The 25,527-nt window shown below is 42.5% G+C and overlaps 1 protein-coding gene across 7 annotated transcripts in view; it reads left to right on the forward strand.

Moving 5' to 3' along the window:
- TP63 (tumor protein p63) overlaps positions 1–25,527 on the forward strand; it is a 90,466-nt gene that overhangs the window by 23,021 nt on the left and 41,918 nt on the right. For all 7 annotated transcript variants that reach the window (XM_061348855.1, XM_061348853.1, XM_061348851.1 and 4 more), the window contains one exon: positions 15,597–15,851. In XM_061348855.1, the coding sequence (XP_061204839.1) occupies positions 15,597–15,851 (255 nt within the window). The remainder of the gene's footprint in view (positions 1–15,596; positions 15,852–25,527) is intronic.

Consider the following 25,527-nt stretch of genomic DNA (forward strand, 5'->3'; position numbering starts at 1 on the left):
GGAGATCCACTCCTGTGTGTTTGAGTAGGAGATGTGAAAAGGAGAGAGGCGCTGAGGTGGTTATAATGGAGTGATGAGGTACTGATGAACAGAGCCCTTTGGATCTCATTGTGTCTTCCTACCTCATCTCCATACCTGGAATTTTAGGTGTTCTGCACAAATGGTTGCGGGAGAGCATGCACAAAATTGGGTGTGAAGTGGGTGTCTGCAAGTTTGTCCAGTCTTGTCCAAGTTTCCCATGTGCTAGGAGGGGAGGATGCAAGCGATAGGTTCCATTTGCAGACTCTGGATTCTGCACTTTGGCTGAGATGATGATGCAGAGTTTGGAGTGTTTGCTAAAATCGAATTAAAGCATTGCCAAAAGAATAAACACGTCTTGTTCAAACACTGATAAGAAATGTGTGCCGTGACTTTGATTGTATCCTTCAACCTTCTTAAAGATCTTCCTGCTCTTTGCAGGAGAGAGACAAATTAAGGAATCCCTTTCTGTTAAGATGTTTATCACAGTTTGGGGAGGGGAGTGGTGGAAGCTACTTTTGGACTAAAATATCTTGTGCTCTGCTTTATGGCTTTTTGGCAGCATTCCTTCACACTGGAAATTAAGAAAAACTGTATATAGATTGCTGAAAATATCTTTGAGGTTTAGGATAGCCTGTTTAGAAAGGTATGGTTTTGGTTATTTTTCTTTTCCCTCTTAGCTTTTACAATAATTCAAGTGTGTATTTGAGCATAGTGCCCTGGATGCAAGTCCTTCCTCTTTGCAGGAGCAGACATTTGTGTCTCTGGTGGTGGCGTGGAAGGATGTCCTGAGGGAGCTCGACCTCCTCAGTAAGAGGAAAATTCCTTGCACCTATCTTGAACATTGGTTCAGCGAACATTAATTAAAGGTTAAGGAATCTGGGAATTGAGCTGTAGCTCATTTTTGAGCATCAGCTTCATTAATATACAGTGAATGTGTGACGGGCCTATTATTGCTGTCAGCCTGGATTTGGCTGTGAAATACCAAAGAGGACAAAACCATGGCCACTCTAGTGTTGTCTTCCTTGGCTGTTTTTGAACCATGGCGTTGGTCACCCCAACTGCATTTGGCAAAGGCTCTTCTCCTCATGCCATCCTTTTTCTGTGGCCTTCACCAAACCTGAGGCAAAGGAAATGGTCTCTGAGGATAGCAGCCCACTCTCTCCCTTCCTCTAGTCTGGAGATACTAGGGAGAAAGGCTCATCTGTGCATACCCTCTACAACCCACAGCTCATCCTATCCCAGGATGAAAGCACTTGGATAGATGCTATATGAAGCCTAATGAGTTTCTCAAGGTAGGTTTTGGCTAAACCTGACCCTTTTCCCTGGTTCTTCCTCCTCTTATCTGTGACAATGTCTCAGGATTCTGCTGGCTCTTAGTAGGCAAATAAGTCCTGATCCTCATGAGGAAAACTCTCTGAGCTATACCAGTTTGAGGTATGAGTGCTGTGCCTTTCAGTGGCCTCTGTTGATTGAAATGGTATCAACACCCTCCACATTTGGGCACAGTCTCATTAGGAGCAAGAAACAGGGAGATACATTCAGGGTTGTGCTCCTTGATAGTGTTCAGCTGCAATTCCAGCTGTACTTCTGTGTATCCATCCTTTGCTTTTGCTGTAATTGCACTTAAGGGGCTAAAGTTTTTGTCATGTGACATCTTCTGTGCAGGCTTGTGTGTATGCGTCTTACTCTTGGGCTGCAACAGCCTTCTGCAAGGATTTAGAGGCCCTACATGATCAAGTACCTTTTTCTGTGGTATGTTTTAAAACTGCAGTTCATTTGTGAAGGTTTAACCTGAGATAGAAGAGCCAAAGGTTAGATATACCTGTATCTGTTGTTTGAAAAGACTCAGGGTGCTACTGCCCTTTTTGTGTCTGCCAATGAAGAGATTGAAGAAGTCTAGAGAGATAAGCAATGGGAAGCTAAGACCTGCCTCTTGCCGTGTGCTCCCGTTTCCATCCCAACTTAAATAAGAGGGCCACTCTGGGGGAAAAACACAAGGAAGTGTAAGAGTTGAGTATGTTTCAGATGAGGGTCCAACCGCTTATTGGAGTGAGCTTGCTATGCATGGATGGTCATCTGTTGTTTCATAATTGGTTAACGAAAAATTCTGGTGATGTCAGTATTGACAGTAGCAGTAATCTGTACCCCATGTTGAGCAGTGAATTGAGGATGTTACCTGGAGAAGTCCTCCCCCTGGTTTAGATGGAGGAACTGGACCTTTGGCAGTCTAAGGCTGTGGGTGTAGCTCAGAAATAAGTGATTGTAACCTGCCTGCGAGTGGAAAGAATGAATGTGTCTTTTACAAAATGAAACCTGATGACGTTCTGCCCTTCTTCATAGCACTAACTTCTGAGTGTGTCGTGTGAAACACTTCTGCAGAAGTCAGGATAGTTTGGCCATGTGTAAAATGTCATAACTGCTCAGTAACACATTTTGTAGTTTGCACAGTAGTGTAATCACACTAAACAACATTGGAAATTGCATCTCTGTTTTACAATTTTCCATACTTAGAATGAGAGTTAATAAGCAGTATGAAATTAGGAAAGGGGGATTTCTCAGTTGTTGGCAAATTGTTAGCTTGCCTCATTTGGCAAGAAACTAATGCTAGATATTTTCTAGAATGAAAATGTTTTCACTGTGAAAGATGGAAAACGGCTTCCATTGCTGTAGAGTGAGGATGTTTTAAGTTTTGAACTGGTGGTTGTAAAGGATCCGTTTTTGTTTGCTGTAAAATGGTCTCAGTTGAGACAGGCTGAAATTATCCATATACTTTCTGTTCAGGATTATCCCTTGTGGAATACAAGAACTGCTGTTTTGACTGGTTATTTTTATCAGTCTGATGGCTTGAATCTTCCACAGTATCACGAACACCTGAATTCTCCGATTTCTTCTGACACAGGCCCAGTTATGTTACCATGTAACTCCCTCAGGAGCTGTTATTCTTTCTTTTTACTTTACTTTTTTTTTAATAACATAGTACTGGTTTTAAGTCAAGTGAAATTGCTTTTCTTTTCTCCCTGAGCGTAGAGAAACAACAGAAAATTTGTCTGCCTTGTGTGTTTCAACCCATCTGATGGCAACCTTTTGGGTTGTGTCTGCCAAGCTATGCCTGGTGGAAGGGTTTATTTCCATCTGCAGCTCTGTTTTCTGTGAGACAAACTTCACTAGCTCCATGAGGAAGACATGGCATCTGCAACAGGAAAGCTGTGGATATGGGATTTGGGAGGGTATAAATCGTGTGCTTTGCGCTTTCTATCCTCTGGAAGATGTTGGCTATAACTAGTGAAGAAACTACTTATTTCATTATCATGAAGGGCTGAATAAAAGCGGGTGTTGCCTACCTCAAGGCAAATTTTAAATTCTATTTACAAAATGTTCCCACTAAAAAAAAAATCTGGAAACGCTTCAAAAAGGAGCTCTTGCACCGATGGATTTGCGCTAGACACTGTTAAGCCCTGTTATTTTTCTGGCACTGCCTCCAACGCCTCTTGAGAATGTGCAGAGTAGGCAATAAAATGAATGCAACTCTTTTAAAGCAAGGTTGCATAAATCATCAGTAACGAAAGGAGCTTCTCATATACCATCATCAACACTCCATCTATCCTCTCCAGTGGAGAAATAAGCTCAGGCTCTTTGTTCGTGCCCCTTGGCCTGGATTAGTGTCAAGTCACTTTTGGTATCAAGTGGAATTAAGAGGAAAATTATTTCTCTCTAAGGGTGTTTAACCTCAAACTTGTTTTATTGTTTGTTTGGTTTTTTACTTGCACATGTTTTCTAGGCTCTCTGCTGTGTTGGTGCCATGATCACCTTGGATGGAGTCCCTTGATAACTAACCAAAGCCATGATCTTTAGAGTAGTATGTGATCTTAGCCATGGTTATGCATGTGGGTGAGTCTCTCCAAGTGAATAAACTTGCTGTTCTTCAAAAACTTCCTGGGTGATGTTTTTTGTTTTTTTGTTTTGTTTTGTTTTGTTTTCAGTTATAGTTTTAAATGATTTATGTGAAATATTCCAGTTTTTAGTCTCCCAAATGGAGCTTCCCATCCAAGCTTTGCTGTAGTGTGAGAAGATGCTGTAACTGCTGGAGGGATTTAAGAGCTGCTTTCCACTAGGGGCAAGCCATGGGATAAATTAAAGCCTTAGTAGAGCAGCCCAGGCCAAACAATAGTTTGTAGGTTGTGATTTGGCTGTGAGCTACTAAGAAGGAAGTGCTGTGAAACATAGGGTGAACATATTTCTTAGAAACTGGCTCCCAGGTGAGAGTCTCAACTCTTTTCTAAGGAAGAAACTATGAAAAGCTTTCAAGGTTTAGCATAGCTGCTTGCAGTTATCTTGAGCAAGGAGCAAATAGAGCAGGATGAGATTAAAGATAATTGGGGGTTTATATCTGTGAGGTTTCTAACACAAGGAGTAAAATCAGTAACAAATGACTGTTGGGGAAGTCTTGGATAAGGCACATGAAAGCTTTAGTATATTGGCTTTGGCGAAGTAAACTTGAATCCTTTTTGGGAATTTGAATCTAAACTTGGTGATTTTGTTTGAAATTACTGACCACTGTTACGAGCTCCTTTCACAAGCAAACAACAAAAACATGAGATATGTGGGTTTTGGCTTGATGTTGGGTTGTTGGTTTGGGGGTTTTTTGTTTGTTTGTTTGTTTGTTTGTTTTTTGTTTTGGTTTGTTTTTTTTTTTTTATTTTATTTGTACTGTCTTTGAGTCATTTGGGAATTGATCCAAGAACAGTCAATGATACCTTGTATTTTTTGCAAATCCCCTGCCACTGCTATTTAACCTGAAGTCTTTGTGGTACAACTAAAGGAGCAATATTTTAACCAGGACGTGTGTGTTGGTATCTAGAATAGGTAGCTCAAGGTGTGATGTATTTCTGGGCTTGTGCTCGGTTGTCTTCTCTGTTTGGAAGTGGACCCCAGTGGCAAGGCTGGGCATGCCTGAAAATTAATGCATTGATGGAAGCCCAGAAGCCTCTTGGGATTGATTCCAGAGTTTGGATCCGGATTAAAATTCCCCCCAAGGACTTTGGGAAGTGGTATACAAGGGGACCTGGTGAAATTTGAGAGGAGTCCAACTTCCTTAAGATGGCAAGAAGATGAATGTTTTTACCAAGGGCAAGAGAGTGGGAGGAAACGCCCAGTTTAGGGAGGGAAGGGGAAATATTTTATGGTGGGGTAGTGTCTGGGAATGAAAGGGATGAATTGTGTCTCGACAGATATGAATCTTTCTGTTTTAATCCACATCTAGGAAGTAAATACAAAGAATCTTGCCGAATCTTCTGGGAAGGGGGAGAGGGGAGGAGGTGCAGCGCTGAGCTTTTTGACTGTGCTACTGAAGCAGAAATCCCTGTGCTGCAGTCCAGCTGTGTAAGGGGCTGATGCATAGGGCTGGTGCATGATGCCTCAGGAGAGGAGCTGAACAGAACAATAGGGAATAGGTGGATGCACTCTCTCAGCCTGTAACCTTATAGGACTTAAGCATACTGCCAGCAAAATTGTCAAGTCAGCAAGTGGTCTCTGCTGCATTGGAAATGACTTAGAGTATTTAGTAATTTCACTTGGTTTTGGGGAGGGGGGGTGTTTTTTTAGGTAATATCACAACATTTTTTTTCATTACAAATACTTCTTGGGGGTCTGATTGCTAAAAGAAAAGACTAAAATTCTGACTGACGTACCTGTAAAATTTGGATTCTGCAGATTTAAGTTGAATCCATGAGATCCTCAATAGCCTCTGCAAGCTTTTCCTGTGTTTTCTTACTGCTGCAGTTCTACTCTGCGTTTTATCCATAGCATAAGACTTGACACTCTCAGGAGCACTGGTGACTGACCAGAACTAAAGAGATGAGTGGATTTCCCTCCACCCTCTTTCAGCAGCAGCTAAGTGTGCAAGAAGTACATAAAAATGAAACTAGAACATGCACTGGCTGGGTGTGATCTAATATTTTTGCAACAGGAAACTACTACTTGAATATTAAGGTGGGAAAGCAGTTGAGATGAGCCTTTGTCAGTCCAGCTGATCACCTCAAATGTAGATCTCTGAAGCTATGCCCTGTGGCACCATGTGTTTTAATGTTTGTTGAAGGTCAGCAGTATTGGATGGGGAGGTACTGAAAAGTGGATTTGGTCATGCTGTTAGACACCAGAGGGCCCATACCAGAGAACCTTGTGGAAATCCTAGGTGTGGTAATGTGATATAGATGGTTGGGGAAAATATTCTTGATGGTTGTAACTCTGATGGAGTGAAGTCACTGTGGACGTACTACTGTTTTTACATGCACATTGTGTCTAACACGTACCTTCCCCCTCTAAATACCAGCTTTTGGGTCTGCTGTGTGCAGAGCCTGGAATCTTTGGAAAATGCACATAACTCCTGCTCGTGACTTAGAAGTAGGTTGCAGCAGTAATGCAAAGCTGTGCTTCTGACATGCACTACAGAGGAAGGGTAGTTAGGGTGGTCTCTCCATTTCATGCATCCTTCTGAACCCCAACAGATCCTTGGGTGCAGGCTTGATGCAGGTCAGGAGCTATTTTAATACAAAAGAAAGTGTTGGAAGGCAAAGCCCTGCCTCCTTTTATTCTCTACAGTTGGGGCATAATCAGTTTGGCAGCCAGCCCTCTTGACTCCCCACTCAATCTTGAAAGATCCTCAGTCTGCTGTTTGGTGTCTCAGGCTTTTGTGAGCATCATCCTGAAGTTTTCTCACCTGGTTTGTACAGATGGAATGGCCAAATAGAATAGAAAATTCAGTAGGTCTTTCTTTTAATCTATGGGGACTCTCATGCTGCAGTGTAACCCTTTTCCTTTACTTGCTCTAACTTGTTTTAATTTGCCCTTTGCCCTCCTATAATTCTTCTTATGAATTCTTATATTCCGCAGTTGCACCATGCTTCAAAGAGTGGGTGTGGGGGGTTTATGTGTGGGGATTTTTTTTTTTCCTTTTTTTCTCTTTGTGTGTGCTTACCTGCTTGACTTATTTAATTTGCAGATGATCTGGATTCTGAATTTCTTGTTCTGACTAACATGCTACCTAAGTGGAGTATTTTACCTTGGTAAAACTAACTAGCTAGCTAACTTCAACTCCTGGTGCTATTCTGACCCTGATTATTGCCCTTGTGCCCTATGGCCATACTTTAGTGGTTACAGTGTCTGCAGCCTTTCATTGTTCATGACACACAGATACCTTGTTCAGCCTAATGCTGCCCTCTCAACACAATAAAATGCTGCATGTCTGAAATGACTGATAACCATCGATGGTTAGTGTCCAGTAAAGAGGCCAAGAAACAAGGCAGCTTTAATCAACTACTGTAGATTTCCTCTGCAGTCCCTGTTTCTCCATCCCACTTTTCCATTTATATTTTAATTAATTCTTATATTTAAAGATTATTTTTTTTCTCTCTAACTTTTCAGCATTTCTGTACAAACTCAGCACATAGGAGGACTTCTGTGCACCTGGACAAGCTATGGTTCCACAGTTTTTCTCAGACGCTGAAACTGGGCAAAAAAAAAGCACCTTGCTGAAATCTTGCAGTCTATCTCTACCTTTCCTGATGTGGGTCTTTGTCTTCCATTAAGTTTACATCTCTTGGGAGCATGAGGGGGTGCCTTTCCATATCATCTGTACTTGCAGCTCTTCAGATCTTTGTTGACATTGTGTAGTCAAGCTGGGAACAGGAGAATACAGGAAACTCTCAGTCTCTGATTTAGTTTTAGGAAGCTGAGTGTTTGGGTTATTTAATCAATTTGCTGTAAGATCATGAAGTTCTGCTGTCTCGTGATTTCTTGCATTTCATCGAGATGATGCTATATAATTTTTATTTTTTTCCACCTCTTTTTGCTTGTATGTTTTCCAATTACATGTCAAATAAATTGCTGTGCACCAGCTCAGAGTAACAAATGACTGTGGCAGAGGTCTGGATCTTGGACTTTTCCTGTTTAAAATTGTCTGAATTTTCAAAATAATTAAGCATAGCCTAGATACTAAAATGAAAGGCCTGGCTTTCAGAAATGAAACTGTTTTCTACAGAAGGAGGTATTTTCTTTCAAGAACCCAATTCAGGTTTTTGGGGGAGGTTGTTTTTTTGGAATGTCGGTTTTTGTTTTTTTTTTTGTTTGTTTGTTTAGGTTTTTTGTTTGTTTGTTTTAGTTGTTTAAAAAAAAGGAAAAAAAAAGAAAAAAGAAAGCCTAAACCACAGCTCTAGGGAATTCAGTGATATTGGTTTTGTATTAATTAGAAAATATGTAGGAATATTTACACAATGCAGGATGTCCAGATTTAATATTTGTGTGAAGTGGAAAGCCCTGTCATTCTGATAATCCTCGAATTAGACAACCTTTTTTACATGAATCTGTGGCAGGTGGTAGAAGTCAGGAATTACAGGCATTCCTGCTTTGGGCTGTGCTTGTTTTAAAAGGAGCCCTGCTTCTGGCTGAAAAACACTTCTTGCTGAGTTAAATGAATTAACCAAGGGGCAAAACTCAAAGCTTTAGCTGAAAAGGAAAACAATTACAGCTGGGGGGAAACAAGACAACTCCAACGCTTACAGACCTTATGGGTGGACAGAAACTTGTCTTTCTGTTGTTTTCCATTAATTTGTCATCTTCTCCAATCCTAAAAATACCTGCATATGTGGACTTTAACTTGAGCAGGAAGTTCTGCTGAGTTCAACAGAACAGTGTCTCAATGGGAACAAATGGATTAGAGCCTTACTGGACATGGCTCTTAAGATTGTGCTGGTTTTGTAAATTTAAGGGTGTAAATGAGGTATGGCGTGCAGACTGAAATAGCTAATCCCAGTAAAAATTGCTCAGACTTTCCTCCCTCACTCCAGTATACAAAACAGTGTTTCTCAGGTGTGATGGGGTGTGTTCACAAATTACTGATGTGCACTGATTTCTCCTGCTTAGTTTATGTAGTGTGTTGTCTACCAAGCTGGCCATGGCCAAAAGGCTGATTGGCAACTGCAGGAAGGGATGCTCCCCTTCCCCCCCCCACCCCCGCCCCCTGACTTGACCCCTTTGGAAGAATATTTTTTTCTTTATTCTTGAATTTAGTGTCTTAAAATTATTGTGGTTGTGCTTATTGCACAGCTTTATAGACCTCAAATAGATCCCCTCCTAAATAATGCAGGAGACATTACGCAGAAATACTTGTGCTCCCAGGTGGGATTAAGCTGATACATTAAACATTTGGTTGTGCTGCAACAGGTCTAATAGCCAGGACAAGAGCCTCTAGTACCATGCACTCCATCATGCTGGGAACCTGTAATGCTACTGGGATGTGAAACAGTCTCATCTTTTCCTGGAAAAATCTGTGGCACAACAGTAAGATTAGTCAAATCAGACTGACCTGTTACAGTGTTAAAAGTCATGAAACATAGTAATTAAAGCTTAGGAGCTATAGTGCCTGTGGGCCTATCTTGGTAATTGTTGATAACTTTGGTTCAACCAAAGTTATTTGCTCCCTCTCTCTTCACATTGAGTACATGGTGCACACTGTCATTTTATCTGTGGCCTTCCAAATGTTTGATGTGTTTAGCTGTACAGTACCTCTGGGGAAAAACCTCTTCAAAAAAGATCTATAGGATTTGTTTCCATTTTAGAAATGGAGCTGTGGAGAGTGCAGAGGCCAAGAGACCTGTTGTTGGCTCTCTCTGGGGATCTGGGCTTGAGCTGATGTAGAAATACCTGTGCATGTCTTCCTCTCATGGCTTGGAGAAATGTCCAAACTAAGCTTATTCCTCCTGAAAGGAGTGCAGTCCGGATGTATGCGAGCTGAGTGGAAAGTCTGACGCATAAAGTTTTTCAGTCTCACTTTTTTGATGAGGAAAGTGGCTAGAGATGCAAACCAAATCACACCTTTCATTGCGATGAGTGAATTAGATATCTCTTAGGACTTCAGCCCTGATCTTAGCTGAGGGGCATGGGTGGGGCCTTCATTTCTTGGCACTTCTTTGTAATGGCACAAGCAGCGTGCCTACGTTGGGCATTGTATCAGCTGCCTTCTGAGCAACTGGCAAAGATGCATAGTGTTGCAGTCAGCAGTATATTAATAATTATGATAGAAGCACTTTTGTTGAGCTTAAGTGCCTTATTTCCACCCACTAAAATCCTTTGCTAAGAAGGTCTGAAAAAACAGGTTGATTTAATTTTTTTCTTGATGTATTTGTGGTATCTGTCTTCTGATTTTGATAGGCATTGAGCACTCCGAAAAAAGTTCACCCTCCTGCTCTTGAGAGCTGTTCCCCAGCAGGAATCTGAATCTCTACCTGGTCCACCACGGAAATGATGCTGTAAATTGCTCTTACTGGTGTATCAGTTCTACAGTCCTGCAGCTGTTAGCCCTGGTGCATCAGCTGTGGTACAGTTAAGGGCAAATCCCAGAATTAGCAAACTGCCTTGCAAAATCTTCTTGTTTGTAACAACCTTGGTAGTTTATTAGTTTCATCTCCTCCTGTCTTCAGAGAATAATCACCAGTGATGATGTTTTGCAAGGCTTTTTCAGTAGCTGAACAATGCTTTTAGCCACATAGATCTAGCACTGAAAATTAAGATTTTGTTGGTTTGGGTGCACAACATGGATGTGCATTCTTTTGCTGATACAGAGAAGGATTTTGGTAGGGGTGGAGGCATCCAAGTGTTCTACACCTGAAGACGGTAACTTTTCCTTTATTTTCTCAAGTGGAGAAACTCTCAAAACTATCTTTGAAATGTTGATAACTGGGTGGTTAAAAGCGGGAGCTGTATATTTTAGGGGATTTTTAGCACGGAAGTCCCCTTGAGAACTTTTCTTCGCTTGTGTTACTTGCCTTGTGCTTTCATACTGGTGGGTGTGTGTCCCATTGCAGATCTCTTATTGATTAACACAACGGCTTTAAAAGCGGGCTGTGACCAAAGAATTGGGTTGAGCTTTTGCTAAAGGGCAGGAAAAGAAGGGCCCCAACTTGAGTGTGCTGGGGAGTCTTCCCTGGCACATCAGAACCTACATGCATGGTGGAGCATTTGCATTGCCCTCTTGTGGCAAGTGACCCAGTGCCGCTGGGGTCAGGAGGATTTCTTCTTGTCCACCACATTAGTTAGGGAGATCTGTCTTCCCAGCAAATTATTAAACAGTTTTGCAGTTTTCGGTCTGGGTTTTAATTCAGCAGGCTCTCCAGTGAAACCATGACTTTCCCAGTCTAGAAGTGTGAATTAGTATGAAAACCTGAAAGTGAAGCTGATCAGAGGTAGAAGAGAAACTGAAAGCTCAAGATACATTTTTGAAACAATGTTCCAAAATACATAGTCTTCGATTTAATTGTAGCTCTCTAATAATTGGCAGTTAAGCTTACCTGAAGGTTTCTGTAATGCCTCAATGATATTAACAAGTTTCAGAAACTTGATGGTAAGAACATAAGCACTGAAAATTAGATAGTCTTTTCTCTCAGCTTTGCCTGCATTTCTCTCCACCAAATGGCATTTTCCTTCTGCCAGAAACTGGTGGTGGGACTACATCCTGCAGGTGTTTAAACAACACCACAGCAGAACATGAGCATGTGCTAAATTCTGGGCTGCCAGCCTGTTGAGAATTGACTTCTGAATTAAATGCTGTTGTGTTTCTGTAAATGGTGAAAGGAGGATGTGTGTGTGCACACACACCCTGCAGACCCCTCTTGGAGAACAACGTCTTGCAGACGTGCCAGCAGCTCCTTGTTCTCTTTGTTTTCGCCATCCACAGTGTGTCTGGGGCGAAGGGGTTTTATTGCAGCCGGTGAATTCCTGCGCACGCCTTTGCCGGGCCTGCTGCCCCTCTAATTGTTGTGTTGTCAGAAGGCGTGTGCCTCCAAAAGCCTTATCTGATTCCTCCAAAAGCCTTGCAAGCAATTCAGATGTTGACCCCTTGAGCGCAAACAACTCTCCCCCTGCCTTGGGGCATAGCTTCGAGACGAGGGTTAGTGCTCGTGTGTGTGCAAACCCAGTGACTGGCTTTGTCACTGGAACGGAGCACCTGCCTGGGGAGGGGAGCAAGGGGCCAGGCTGGTGGGACTTAGAGGGGGAGAAGGGGAGTCCAGCAGCTGCTTATGTCAGAGTGAGGATAAGTGCAAGGAGATTAATAGTTATTTAAAGAGTAAATGGGGACATGGCATTCGGCTGTGGCATGTGAGTGTATTAAATGCAGTGGAATGGCTGCTCCACTGGTAACATTTAGACAGATGGTCCCTGGACTGAAAGGAATGAAAAGGATCTTTGATTCTCTTAGGAATAGCTTAAATTTTAATGCGGCAATTTATTTATTTATTTATTTGGCTTTACTTCCAGGCAGCACCTTCAGCGTTTCCAAGCTGTTCAATCCTGTTAACACCAACTGCCCATTTGATGATCTTTCTCCATCATCTTTAGTAGCCTGGGATTAGAAGAAATAGCTTTTAAGTGAAAGCTGAAACACTACTGTTTTGTTGTCTGTATGTCTGAGCTGTTTTAGGAGGCTGTTTTCATCACAGCTGCCTTTTCATCATTTGCTGGTTAGGGAGTGTGTCTGATAGCAATCTCCATGAGGAATGAAACAACTGAGTGATACTTTTACATTTTTGAGAAGTCTTCAGGTCTTATTAGAGTATTCTTGGGCAGGAGGGCAGGGAGATTTGTTTTTTTATTAAATACAAAATTACTGAGCTGGAAAAAAGGCAGTACATCATGCAGTACATCAGCATTCTGTCTCCTTCTGTACAGAATTAGCCTCAAGGAAAGACACATACCAGAAGCCCGTTAAATAGGTCTTGGCTGGCTGAATAGCCTGCAGGAGGTGAGACATAACTGTCATCTGCATTGCCAAAGCTGCAGTCTTCTTTTGGAGAACCACCAGTCTGGATTGTTTTCTCCTATGTCAACTGTTTACCATACTTTTGAGTCCAATTGCAGATACTTGTTTGCCCATAGAACGGGGGTGCTGGGCATTTATAACATCCTTGTTCCTATAGATGGGGAAACTGAGGCAGGGAGGACAAATGACTAACCTGAGGCAACACGCAGAGTCACTGGCTCACCCAGAATTAGGACTCAATATGTAATTGCTTTTATTACTCTGCTGCCTAAAGGCCTCAGACAAAACAGAGGCCCATTAAGCAGGGCGCTTTTTACATAGTAAGGAGCAATCCTTGCCCTGCAGACTTTGCTGCCTGAAGTAGGTTGAGGGTGGAGAGGAAGGTGAGGTGGCTTGCCCAAGGACACAGCCTGTTGCTGACAGATCAAGGGAGGGAACCCGCTCTTGATTCTCTCTGCAGACCATCCCATGTTCCAAAATGAAGTCCTCTGTGCTGTTCCCCACCAGACCTCCTCCTTCCCACCACAGCTTATAGGAGCAAGCTGATCCATCTCTGGAAGGTCCTATGTGCTTCACTGAAGACCACAGAGCCCCAGCCTCATCTTGAGTTTTTAAATAAAACTCCATAAAATATCAGCCTCTTCCAATGAAACAGACAGTAACCTAAGGAAGAGCTCTAGTTGGAATTTAAATTTTTCTACTTCCTCCTTTTGTGGAAGGCCAGCCGAGATCACAGAGTATTTGGGCATAGGGAGGGCACTTCATCCTTGCACAGCGATCAGCCTGTTTTCCTACATGGCTGAAATGATTGGCAAAGCTGGGTGTTAAATGGCTTGTCCACAGTCCCTGGGGAGTTCAGATGATAGCTTCTGCCATTTCTTTTCAGGCCCATGGAAGACTGATGGTGTGCTTCTCAAAGCTTCCACAGGGCTGGTGGGATTCCCAGTATTGGGAAAGCTTTTTGTTACAAGTCTTGAAGTTGGTACTCTGACTCAAGGAACCTTTGCTGCTTGGCTGATAATATCAAGCTGTCTCTGGAAATGAAGCAACTGTTGGAAAGAAGAGGGAAGTCAGGAGAAATTGGCTGAAATACTAACATACGTGTGAGCTTGATGGCTCTGGGTGGGATTGAAGCTGTAGGATGTGGAGGGAAATGAGGTACCTAGGCAAGGGGAATAACCAGAGTCCCTTCTGCCATGTCAGCAGCCAACAGCAGAACCAGGTGTGTTTTACTGCTCTGTGTCCCTGGTTGATCCCAGAGCTGTTGGGGATGGGTACCACAAACTTCTGGATGCTGTTCTCCCTGAGCACAAACTACACCCTTTGGGCACACACAAGAACGAGACTAGTGTACCTGGCTGAACTCCATGCGTACTGCCCTCCTGCTGCCCTGTCTTAGTGGCTAGTACCGGGTACTTAGGAGGTCTAAAAGCAGGGTGTAACTTTCTTTCCCCAGAGAACTTTCCCAGCTTCCAACTGTTTGTGGTTCAGAATTTTTAAATCGGATATGCTTGCCTTGATAGATTTTTCTCAAGCAAAACTTGTCCAATGCTTTTTTGAACTTATGCAGACTTAGTATCCGCAGCATTTTGTGGCAGAAAATTCAGGTTTATTTGTGGGCTTTGTGAAGAACAACTCTGTGTGTGTTTTAACCAAAATCCTGCTCAGGATGTCTCCGTGTTCTCTAACTCTTCTATTGGGAGATCATGAAAATGAATTTCCTATTTACCTTTTCCCATATCATTTATAAATCTATTCACTTCTATCATGTAAAGTTCCACCTCTCATTTCATTGTCTTTTCCAGGCTGAAAAGTCATAATCTACTGCTGTATTACAGGAAGGCATTGAAAGGGTTTGCTGATTCTTGCCACCTTTTTCTGAACTTTGTTCCCTTCTCATCTCTTTGAGGTGGGGGACCAGGGTTACGTATAGAACTGAGGGCATTAGGCATGTTGTTTTTCTGCTAACCTCTCCCTAATCTATGCTCTGTTCCCTAGCCTGTTTTTGATGTCTTCAGTTGTTTCATATGTTCTTTGTACCTGAAGGCTACTTTTGAGGCACAACCATGTCTACTCGTTTATGTGCTACACACAGTAGAACTGCTACTTCTGAAGTATGTGGGGAAGCCTTCCATGCTGTGGGCTTCCATACTACTTGATGAGGCCTTTAATTCCTCTCTACTACTGTCTGTGACTGGCCACTGGGAATGGAGTGCATAGTGCAATCTGGTTAAGTGCTATGAACCTTTCTCCAGTGAGCGTTCAGGGCAGTTACTGCCCGAGTCAGAGGTCCTAAATGTCTATGGGCATAGCAGGATCAGATCCGCAAGAAGAGGAGCAATCTTTGTGTAGAGCACAAGACCGTCAGATGTAGCCTTGTACAAGTTAGAGCTGGTTGCACTATAAGGAACCTAGTGATTTTTGTCAGGTCCCTCCAAAACGGTCTCTTTCTGGGTGTTTCCAAAGGGACTCTATCATCTTGAGATGACTTGCTGCCGTGTGAATCACATCCATGTTATATGCAAGCTCTTTTCCCGGTTTGGCTGTTGATCCACTGTGTGACTGTGAGAAGCTGTGCTTTTTCTGTTTCAGTCACCAATGTAAAAAAGAGGTATATCCTTTGCAAATCTCCTTTCTGTTAGTGTGACACATATATGATGGTGCTGAGATTATGCTGTGCATCCTCCATTGTGAAGGCCATGCGGTAGCTTGCCAGCCTGTGCTAATGTTTCTTCTGTAACATGCCTGTGTATCTCTTTGTCTCTAGCCGCAGTACACGAACCTGGGGCTCCTGAACAGCATGGACCAGCAGATCCAGAATGGCTCTTCCTCCACCAGCCCCTACAACACTGAGCACGCACAGAACAGTGTCACAGCCCCTTCGCCTTATGCCCAGCCCAGCTCGACTTTTGATGCCCTCTCACCTTCCCCAGCCATCCCTTCCAACACAGACTACCCAGGACCTCACAGCTTTGATGTATCATTTCAACAGTCTAGCACAGCAAAGTCAGCAACATGGACGGTAAGGACATAGCATCACTTTGCTCCTTATCTGGCTTCAGTTCCGATGCCAGTGGTGACATTATTCATATGATACATAGCCAGGCTTATGCAAGAACAGAGTGACCCATGTTCTCTTCAGTGCATGACATGTCACACACAAGAGAGAGATTTATCTTGGCTGCTCTGGGAGGGTGTGGTGGGAATTTAACCCTCAATAATAACACTAAATCCCAGGTGAATAAAATGCCTTGCAAAATGACAGTCACATAAAGTCCATGTGTGATGAAACAGTGGCTCTCCTTTTGGGTCTAGGAGGTATGCCTGAGTAAAACATGAGGCAGGCATAAGCATGGCTTCACCACTTGCCTTGGATTTCTTCAGCATTCACGGGTTTGCATGAGGTTGGGCATGTGGGCTGTGCCACAAGGACAGAGGTGGTGCTCCTTTCTCTAACCCATAGAGTGCAGGGCTTTTTCTCCACATCCTTCCCTCTTGCAGCTGGTGCAGGAGCCCCTGTGAGCTTTGCTCAGCCTTGTGGTATTTGGGTTATTTGCATATGTTTATTTATTTCTTAATGCTCTGCTCTTGCCATCAGAATAGTACCTTTCTTATGAAAAAAAGAAAAAGTATGGAGCTTGAAACGTGAAGCCCAGCTCCTGATTTGTGGTGGAGCCAGCTTGGTTGTTCCAGCACTAGAAATCTCACAGCCCAGGACACAGTGTGTCTGGAGCCAAACATCCTCTTGCAGTTCATGGCTCTAGAGTAGAGATGTTTGTGATGGAGAATATTGCTGTCTTAAAAACGTTCAATATTTGCCTTCCTCTCCTTCAGGCGTTTGGAGTAGGTGCAGTGAATAATGTCTTACCCTGTGCTACCTAAATAAAAGCAGGGACTCAGAGACTTTATTAAGTAGAAAAGATACACTTTCTACCAAAAGCTAAGACCATTTTTTTTTCTTTCTTTTTTAAACTGAAGAACTACTTTCAGCTCAAATTTAAAGACAAGCTAGCTGGTATTGCAACTAGCAAATAAGCTAGCCCATATGCTCCAATCTGCCACATAATAATAAATCACTGAGTTATGCATATTTTAAAAGCCTTTTCTGGTAAAATTTATCTAAAATTGGTAACAATAACTTTGTTCAGAAAATTGTGTTAAATGGGGCTAAAATTTGATAGGTCTGCTCAAGACCTAATTTTTCGTTTGTTTGCATGTCAAAGGGTGAAACATTTTTAAGTGAGGTTAAAATATGTTTTCATTATCTGTACTGGCAGTGATACCCCGCTACAGTTCACACTTCTTTTCATGTCCAAGTTTCTCCCCTTGCACTGTATGCTGTATTTTTGCTTACCTTTAGGTAAGGAAAATGTTGGTCAGCTCTACTTGTCATTTCTCAGAGCAAGAAAATGCTGCCCTGGGATTTTTGCAGGCTGTTCTGAAGGCCCTTTGAAGGAAATATGAAAAGTTGTTCTCTTTTGATACATATGGTACAAAGAATTGTCTATCACAGCTGCAGGGAACCAGAGCTTTTGATGCTGTCCTTTCAACTACTAAAAGCGGTGTTTTGAAATGAGGTTTGAACGTATGTAGTAGGTTGTTCCAGCGAAGCTGAAGACAAGTGAACTACTTGCAGGCTTAAAGTTAAGCAAGCACTTCAGATGTTGCACTGCAGTGATAATGGTTTTCTGGGATAGAGGTAGTAGTCAAAGATCAGATTACATGCTGTCTTTGAAAAATAAATAAAATTATTCCTTGGTGACTACAGTTGCCAAACATGTGCAACCTGGGGGAAAACACATTTTGCTTCCCCTCCTTTTCTGATGTGGACCATGCTACCAGCAGATAGCGTGCTCCCTGTGCCTGTTGCAGTCTGTCTAGGTTTAAATTTGTGTATTTTACTAAAGGATTGGGCTCCCAAACAGCTCTCTGATTAGGGATGAGTAAGTGTGGTCCAGGTGTCCCTGCACTGAGCTAAGTGACCTAGATTTAGCTGCTCATGCAGGAGCTGGTAGTGTGCTATATGTTGGCAGTGGGTGATGACAGTCTCATGGTGGTGGCTGGGGACCTTCAATCAATATGCCTTTCACAGTAGAGCATCTTTCTATCTTCAGAGCTCTGCCCTTCTGCTAATTAATCCACCAACTCATTTCACATGGGCTCTTGAGCAGTTGGTAATATGCGTTCGACAGCTTTATCAGTGGGGTGGGTGGGGAAGGACGTGAAGGCTCTCTTTCCTGCTGCCGTCCTGAGAAATGTGGAAACATGCATGAAATGTTGATGAAAGGAGGAGTGATTTCCCCATCCTCTCGGCAACAGCAAGTTCTCAGAGTTGCTCATCCCCCCCATGTGACTTCATATGCTTTGATTAATGCCTGTCGTCTTTTTTTAATGATGGATTAGGAACTTACCCAACTGGAAGAGTTTCTTCCATTGCAGTGACCTATTAAAAGTTTAATTACTTGATGGCCCCACCCTTATTAAGAGTCCAAAACTTGAAAGCCTTGTTTCTTGGCTTTTTTTTTTTTTTTTTTTTTTTTATCCCTCTTGCCATTCCCCAGGCTAACAGTATTAAGTAAAGGAACGCAATGTATTGTATTTTTCCCTTTTGGGGAGAGGATGAGCCAGGCTGACTGACTTTGCCATGCTGGGAAGGTTTGGTGGTGACTGTCAGGGGATCTACTGCCTTGGCTGGCAGCATGCTTCACTGGAGCTCCTTTGAGCTTCTGGGCTGAGTCATGTCAGATTAGGTCATGGGAGTGAAGGTTGTGGGCTCGGTAAAAGGGCTGGTTTATTTCTCTAAAAAGCAAGAGCTGCTTTCATGGGAGGATTAGAGACCTGTGAAGATGCTTCAAATTTCTCAGCTACTTTGTGCATTTAGCTATGTAGCTCCTGGTCTGTGTGCTTTGGAGGTGGTAATCTGGAATCATGTGTAGATCCCAAGGTTGCTTCTTTTGGAGATGGGGGAAACACAGGATACTCACTGAGTACATGCTATGTCTCCAAAAATTGCCCTGAAATATTTGTTTCCCCTAACTCCCCTCCAAGTTCTGCAGCCTCTTTCTATGGGGCAGGTTTATTGTCTCAGGACAACAGGCACCCTTCGCCAAGTCAGCAGTATTTGTATATGAGAGGCTGAGAGGGAGATGAGTGTAACATCAGGATTGCTTCTCTGCTCAGGTTTGTAATGGGCTCCTAAATAGGGATTAGGGGATTAGTTGGGGGGGAAATGGCCAAAAACTGCAGAGAGAAACGCTATCTGCAGTTAGGTGAGAGGGTGATATCATATGTATGAGCAGCTCACTTTGATAATATTACAGATTTTCTCTCTGAAGTCTTTCATGACCTTAAGTAGGAATTCCAGTAAAACATGCTGTCTAATCAAGTTAGGTCTTCATTTGTATGCAACGTTGAACTAATTAATGATGACAAATTGAGATTGGATTGCAGAGGACTTTATAAGCATCCTTGATTATTTTTTTTTAATTAATGACCTGGGAACACAAGAATATAAGCAGGTTAATCAGTCTTTTCAGGAGGAAAATGTTTAACAATTGAAACTTTACTGAAGTGTTTAGAAACAAAAGCCTTAATAGGCTAAATTGAACAAAGTTTCTTACAAGTTTCTTTCATAATACAATAAAACCTTCTTGAGAATCATGCTGTGAAGGAAAGAGACACTATCATTTGTAATGCTGAGATAGAGAATAGGTTGCTGAGGTTGAGTGAGAAGCTCTATGAATTGGATGAAGTAAAACCTTAGGCAGAACTGCGTCTCATTTATTCTGGGATATTTCCTCTGTGGATACCCATATTCCCATGCCTTGCAATATCTTCTCCTGTTTCTGCAGCAGAAGAAAACCAAAGCATTTCAAAAGCTTGTTCCTCAGATTTCTTTTCTTTGTGCAAGTAAGTTGTGTGCCGATCTTCCCCACCCACTCCGAGTGCAAATAAATAAATAAGCAACTGTGCACTGGCTTTTCCCCCTAAAAAAAGATTTGGCAATCACCTGCCACTAGCAGAACCTGTTACATGGGGAAGAACACGATTGCAGTAGGAAAGTAAAAATTAAAGTTGTATGTCAAGGTAAATAAAAGTTAACGTTACTGCCAAACACGAGCTATCAAAAAATGAATCAGATCCACCCATCCCCATAAGCAAGATACCACCTTATAAGTCATGAAACACTTCTTAAAAGACAAACAGGTTCTTATTCTCCCCCAGGTTTTTGAGCCTTTGGGGTGCATCTACTAATATTTTTTATTATTATTATTTATTTTTTTCTTTAATTTTCTTGGTCATCATGAGGTTTAAGGAAGAGGAGACAGAAATTGCTTTAAGTTTTTAAATGAAAAGAGAAATTTATTTGCAAATTTTTGATTCTGCTGAAGACAGACACCCAGCCCTGCAAGACTTGCATAATTCAAGTGTTGGCAATACCTGACTTTAGCAGTTTATTCTCATGCCCTGCAGTAGGTTGGAGCTGAGCTGGGTTGGTCCTTACACAGCTTTGTTATGAAATACAGAGCTCTGCAAAGCTGCAATCTGTGTTCCAGTCAGGATCACTGCTTCTCCTCTCTAAGTAAACTCAGTTGTACCTGCAGCTGTAAGAAAATGCTCAGATTTTGGACTTCTCTTTGTTAGCAAAGCTGGGTAACAGCCTGTGCAACATTCATGAAAGCAAGTAAATGGATTGTGCTGGCTGGGCTTAGTGTATTTGGAGAAGCTGCATTTTAAGAAAGCTGAAAGGAATGCACTTAAATTAGGCCACATGAGCAATAACAGGTTTTTGTGGTTGAGAGTACAGATTCCTTGGCTGGGCTATCTCGGTCTTTTTATTTCAGATTGTTCCATTCCATTTTAATTTTAAATGTGTTATGCGTCCTGAACCACCTGGTAAAACTGATTTTCTCCCACCCTTCCATTTCTATAAATGAAATTAGAGGACTGTGCACAAGCACAGTGAAGCAGTGAGAAGGCAATTAGATCTGCACATCACCTTGACTCAGCAGTGCTTAATTATGTGTTCAGTGTTCTCTACATAATCTGTTCAAATAGGGCACTGTTTCAGTAACACTGGTAATGTCCAGTACTGTCCTGGCTGCTGATTATCTCTCTGCATCATACATTAAACCTTTGTTTTCTGTTGTTGTTTTGGGTGGGTTTTTTTTTAAGGCTGGTGACTCTCCCAGTGAACATACATGTGGGGCCATGCTAAGTGTTCATGTGAAATCTTAGCTTTGTTATTCCCTGGTGGTATGCTGGTCAGTGCAATTTGAGCTTTCCAGTTTCACCCTTTAATGTTATTTTTAAAGCTGTCAGGAGAAAGGGAGTGGAAGTGGTCTTGTTACAGGATTTTGTATTTCCCTGTCCTCAGAGGCTCCTAGTCAACAGTGGTATAGCCTTTAACTGTTTGCACAGGGTGGCTGGGAAGGGTCCTTGTAGGAGACTCATTTGTGCAGAAGGTCTGCAGACCTCACCAAGAACTGAAACTTGTCACCTGCTAACCCCTTCATGCCTTTAAATGTAGGCTTTCTCTGGTTGCCCAGTAAAGTCAATGCTGATGATAACACCACTTGTTGCAGTAGGAATGAAGAAGGGATATGATGCCTGTAATCGAAAGGTAGAGAACTGATCTAGAAGGAGAAAGTGGCAGAGGAGATGGGGTTGCAGCCTTCAGACACACACACGCCGCAGGCTGCCAGAGCTGATGCAATGATGTAAGCTAAGGGCTTGGCTCTTCCCTGATCCCAGCGAAGCAGGAGCATTTCCATATGTGGGCATTTGTCTTGGATGAGTAGTAGTTAAGGTTTGGCTTTCTCAAGCTCTCTGCAGCTGTGCCCACCTCAAGAGAGGCAGTTTCCAGTACCATGGAGCAGGCAGGGAAGGTGTGGATTGCCACCATAGGTCTCATGCAGGGAGAGGTGGTGAGCCCACTTTCCTGCTTTAACATAGCTGCAAAGTGTTTCCCTCGGTGTGATATTAACAAGGCCTAACACTAAGGCTGTTGATGCATATGTAACTTGGCCTAGGTCATCTGCCTGGAAAGAGAAGAGCTTGTTGTCTTTGAAGGAGGTGCCTTTCTCATGGCAGGGAGGTGTTTTCAAGCTAGCAAAGCTGGGAAGAACCAGTCCACCTGTGAGAACCAGCCAGGAGGGGCCTGCTGGCTTCTGTTTGGGTTTTTATGCTTGAGTAAAAGGAGATCTGAGTGCACTAGGTTTCCATTAGAATGTAATTGTGCTTTTTTTTCCTTCCTAATTTCTTTGTCACATATATTTTGTTTTTATTAAGATTTATCTTCTTCTGTTACCTCTTACAAGCAGCTGTATAGATCCATGTCATAGTTTCCAGAAAATGTCCTAAATGCTCTATGATATGTCTTGTTCTGTTTTGTTTCTTTTTTTTCTTTTCCTTTTTGTATCCCTGATTGTTTTTTAAATCCTATCAAGGCACTATAGACTCCCTGCGTGAACTCGCCATAAGGCATGGAGTTTCGCTATATGCTCTTTATTAGACCAGTGTCCTCTGTGATGGTACAGCTGTGCTGTGGTGTAAGACCATGCTGTCACGGGTAGTCTGTACCCTATACAGGAAGGATGAGATGGGAAGTTATTCACTTATTATATGAATTAGTATCTGCCAGCGCTGGAAACAAAAATGTGAGTCTCCTCCTTTGTGATGGCATGTGCCCTGCTCTTTAAGCAGCACAGTCAGTACTGGGCACAGAGCATGCCTGACCCGCTGAGACAAAGCAGGCTTCAGATGGTGTGAACATCCTTTTCTTTCAACTAGGATTTAGCCTCTTGGTTGCTATGTTTGTGGCCGATTCTCTCCCAGTGTAACAGGAGAGCAGTTAGAGCTTGCCACAGGTCTCCCAGGATCTGCAAGCAAAAAAAAAAACCTGAGACATTAGGACGTAACATAGGAGCACAGAGAGAGTAGACATGGGAAAGGGGTTGTGTGTCCCCCAGGGGCAGAAGATCTCTCTGCTATTTTGCACAAGCAATTTCAAACTGTACTGGCATTCCTTCCCCTGCCCCCTTCAGAAAACTGGTTTTAAGGTTTTAGTTAATTTTGAAGAAAAATTCAGAGGGAGAGAATTAAGTGCAAGAAGCTTTTGTTTTGGTTCTCAATGAGATTTTTTTTTTTTTGTCTTTGTGGAGAGGAAAAAGTGTTAATTAAACATAATTTTCATCAATGCAACCTGCACAAAAAAGCCCCACCTACTTTCATGAGAAAGGAATAAAAAGAATCGTAATCCTGGATTAGATATCTTTCACTGCGCATATATAAAAACAACACTGTGTGAAAAGGGGGAAAATATATATGTGTATATACACACACACACCAAACATACTAATGTGCCTCCAGCAGTATTACCAAAGGAATTAACTTGACAAGAAGCAGCCACAGCCTGGAAAGAAGCCATTTTGCAAATAAAACCTGAATGAGAATTGTGGTTTCAGAGAGCTATGAGAAGGAAGGGTTAAAAAAACATTTGCAGATAAGAATAACTGATGCTGGGAGATGAGTGAATGTCTTGAAGTAGGGGAGGGTCCCTATTTAAACCACTTTTTTTTTGTTTTGTTTTCTCTTTTCTTAGTTAAAAATTGGCTTCTACTAAGAACAACATGTAGGATTAATGTAGTACTTTAAATCTTCAAAGTGCTGCACAAATATTACTTCCCTAATCAGCAAACACCTTTGCTTGGTAGGCAAATCAGTAGGGTAGTAGCCATTTTAGAGAAGGGAAATCAAAGCACCAGAATAGGAGACAAAACTTTTGGACTAATAGCTTTTAGGAGTTGTGGTGTTTGTCTGGTTGGTTGCTTGGTTTGTTTTAATGCCTTTTTTTGGGGGGTGGGGGAAGGGGGGGATGAGGGGTGGTAGTGTTGGTGTGTTGTGGTTTTTTTTGTTGGTTTTTTTTTGGGGGGGGGTGGGATGGGTTTTGTTGCTTCGGTTTTTGTTTGGGGTTGTTTTTTGGGGGGGTTGGGGTTTGTTTTTTTTTTTGTTTTTAGTTTTTTTTTTTTTTTAATGCTTTGAGTTTTTTTGTAGTGTTCAGCATGGGGACTGCCTCCAGGCTGTCTTGTAAAAGCTGCTGAGCTCTCCTGCATTTCACAAGTGCTAAGCATGCAAAGCAGCCCAGCAGAGCTCAAATTGAGGCATCGGTGGAGTCCCCTCCTTACCTTTCCAAAGGTCATGGCAGGCTGGGCCAGAAGGGAGGCAGGCTGCTCCGGGGCATGGAGGGTTTCCTAAAATGTTGCCGGTTTCCCCCTACACCATTGAGCTGTATAATTTAAACTGCATCAACTGGGCACTGTTAGAAGATATTTCAAACCTACAAGAAAAGGTTGTGCAAAAAAACCATTTCAGTGACTTTTTAATAAGTTACTTTTGGGTAAAGGTTTTCAGGTAGGCTGGCACAACAGGTATTGCTCAACTAGCACAGACCACCCTTGGAGATGATCATTCCTTTCCTTAGATAAGCTGAAGTATCACAGTTGTCACAGATATTATTTCCCTGCCAACTTGATACAGAACCAGCAGCAGTTTGGTGGTGTGCTGAAGCAAGCCTAATTTTGTGTGTTGCATTGGTGGTGCTCTCTACGGTGAGGGTTCAGCTCCAGTGCTTGGCAGACCATGTGCTATGAAGAAATTCCTGCTTTAAAAGAAGCGTCCTGGGTAGGGATGTCTTCTGCATAGAAAGAGCATGAACTTTATTATGCAATGGAAATCTTTTCATGAGGTTTTGTTATGTGCAGGCATGTCAGATTTTATTAATGTAAACATAGTAGGATAACTACCCAAATAAGAGCTTAGATCCTCTTGCAAATAGACCTGAGTATTGATACAAACTTCATCATTTCCAGTTGTTAAACATAAGTGGTACAAAACTTGGTGAAGCCACAGGAGGAATGTGCTACTCTTCCCTCATTTTTTCAGATGTATTCTAGGAGAGCAGAGTTTTTAAGGAGAGAAAAATATTACTTGTCTGATAAAAAAGGAGCATTTTATTATCTGCTGATACATGTTATCTGCTGAAATCCATCTAAATTCAGCTTTACTGAAAGCTGAAAAATGTGCTAGAGAAAGCAGCACTTAAAGGCTGACCTGAACAAGTGAGACAGGGCTTGGGTCTAAATTTTCTGGCTCTGTTTCCCCTGTTGATGGCCATGCTGCCTTGGGGCTCTCCTCCCAGCTGTTGTGTGCCCTGGGGTGCACCACGCTTTCCTCCTAGGGAGAGAAGCCACGCTGCCTGGAGATGCCCTGCTAGGGAGCAGCACTGGTGAGCAGCGGATTTGGCTCCAAGCCCAACCTCAGCTGCTCCTGCCCTGTGATTTAGATGTAATCTGGGTAATGTTGTGCAAGTCATTCCCTCTGCCTCCATTCCTCCTCTTCCTCCTTTCCACACAGCCACCCTCTACTTTGGGACTGTGTCACCTGCATCCCATGTTGTAAAACACTTAGACCCTTCATATGAAATGCCTGGAGGAGGAACAGCTGGGAACTGCTGCTGGCTGTGCAAGTCATATCACTAGCCTCAGCTTTCAGGCTTCCCATTTTGACTTGTTTGCAGAACAGTTTTTGCAAATTAACTTTTGAAGGAACCAAGATATCTCTAGGCTAAAACTTGAGACTGCCAAAGTGTCAGTTGGGTTATTGTTTCCTGCTTAGGATCTCAAGCTTTATCAGCATCA

This window comes from Neopsephotus bourkii, unplaced genomic scaffold, assembly GCF_033783945.1.
Source record: "Neopsephotus bourkii isolate Nb327-2 ecotype Australia unplaced genomic scaffold, CSIRO-AGI_Nbou_v1 NB_369, whole genome shotgun sequence".
In the NCBI taxonomy this organism is placed as follows: Eukaryota; Metazoa; Chordata; class Aves; order Psittaciformes; family Psittacidae; genus Neopsephotus; species Neopsephotus bourkii.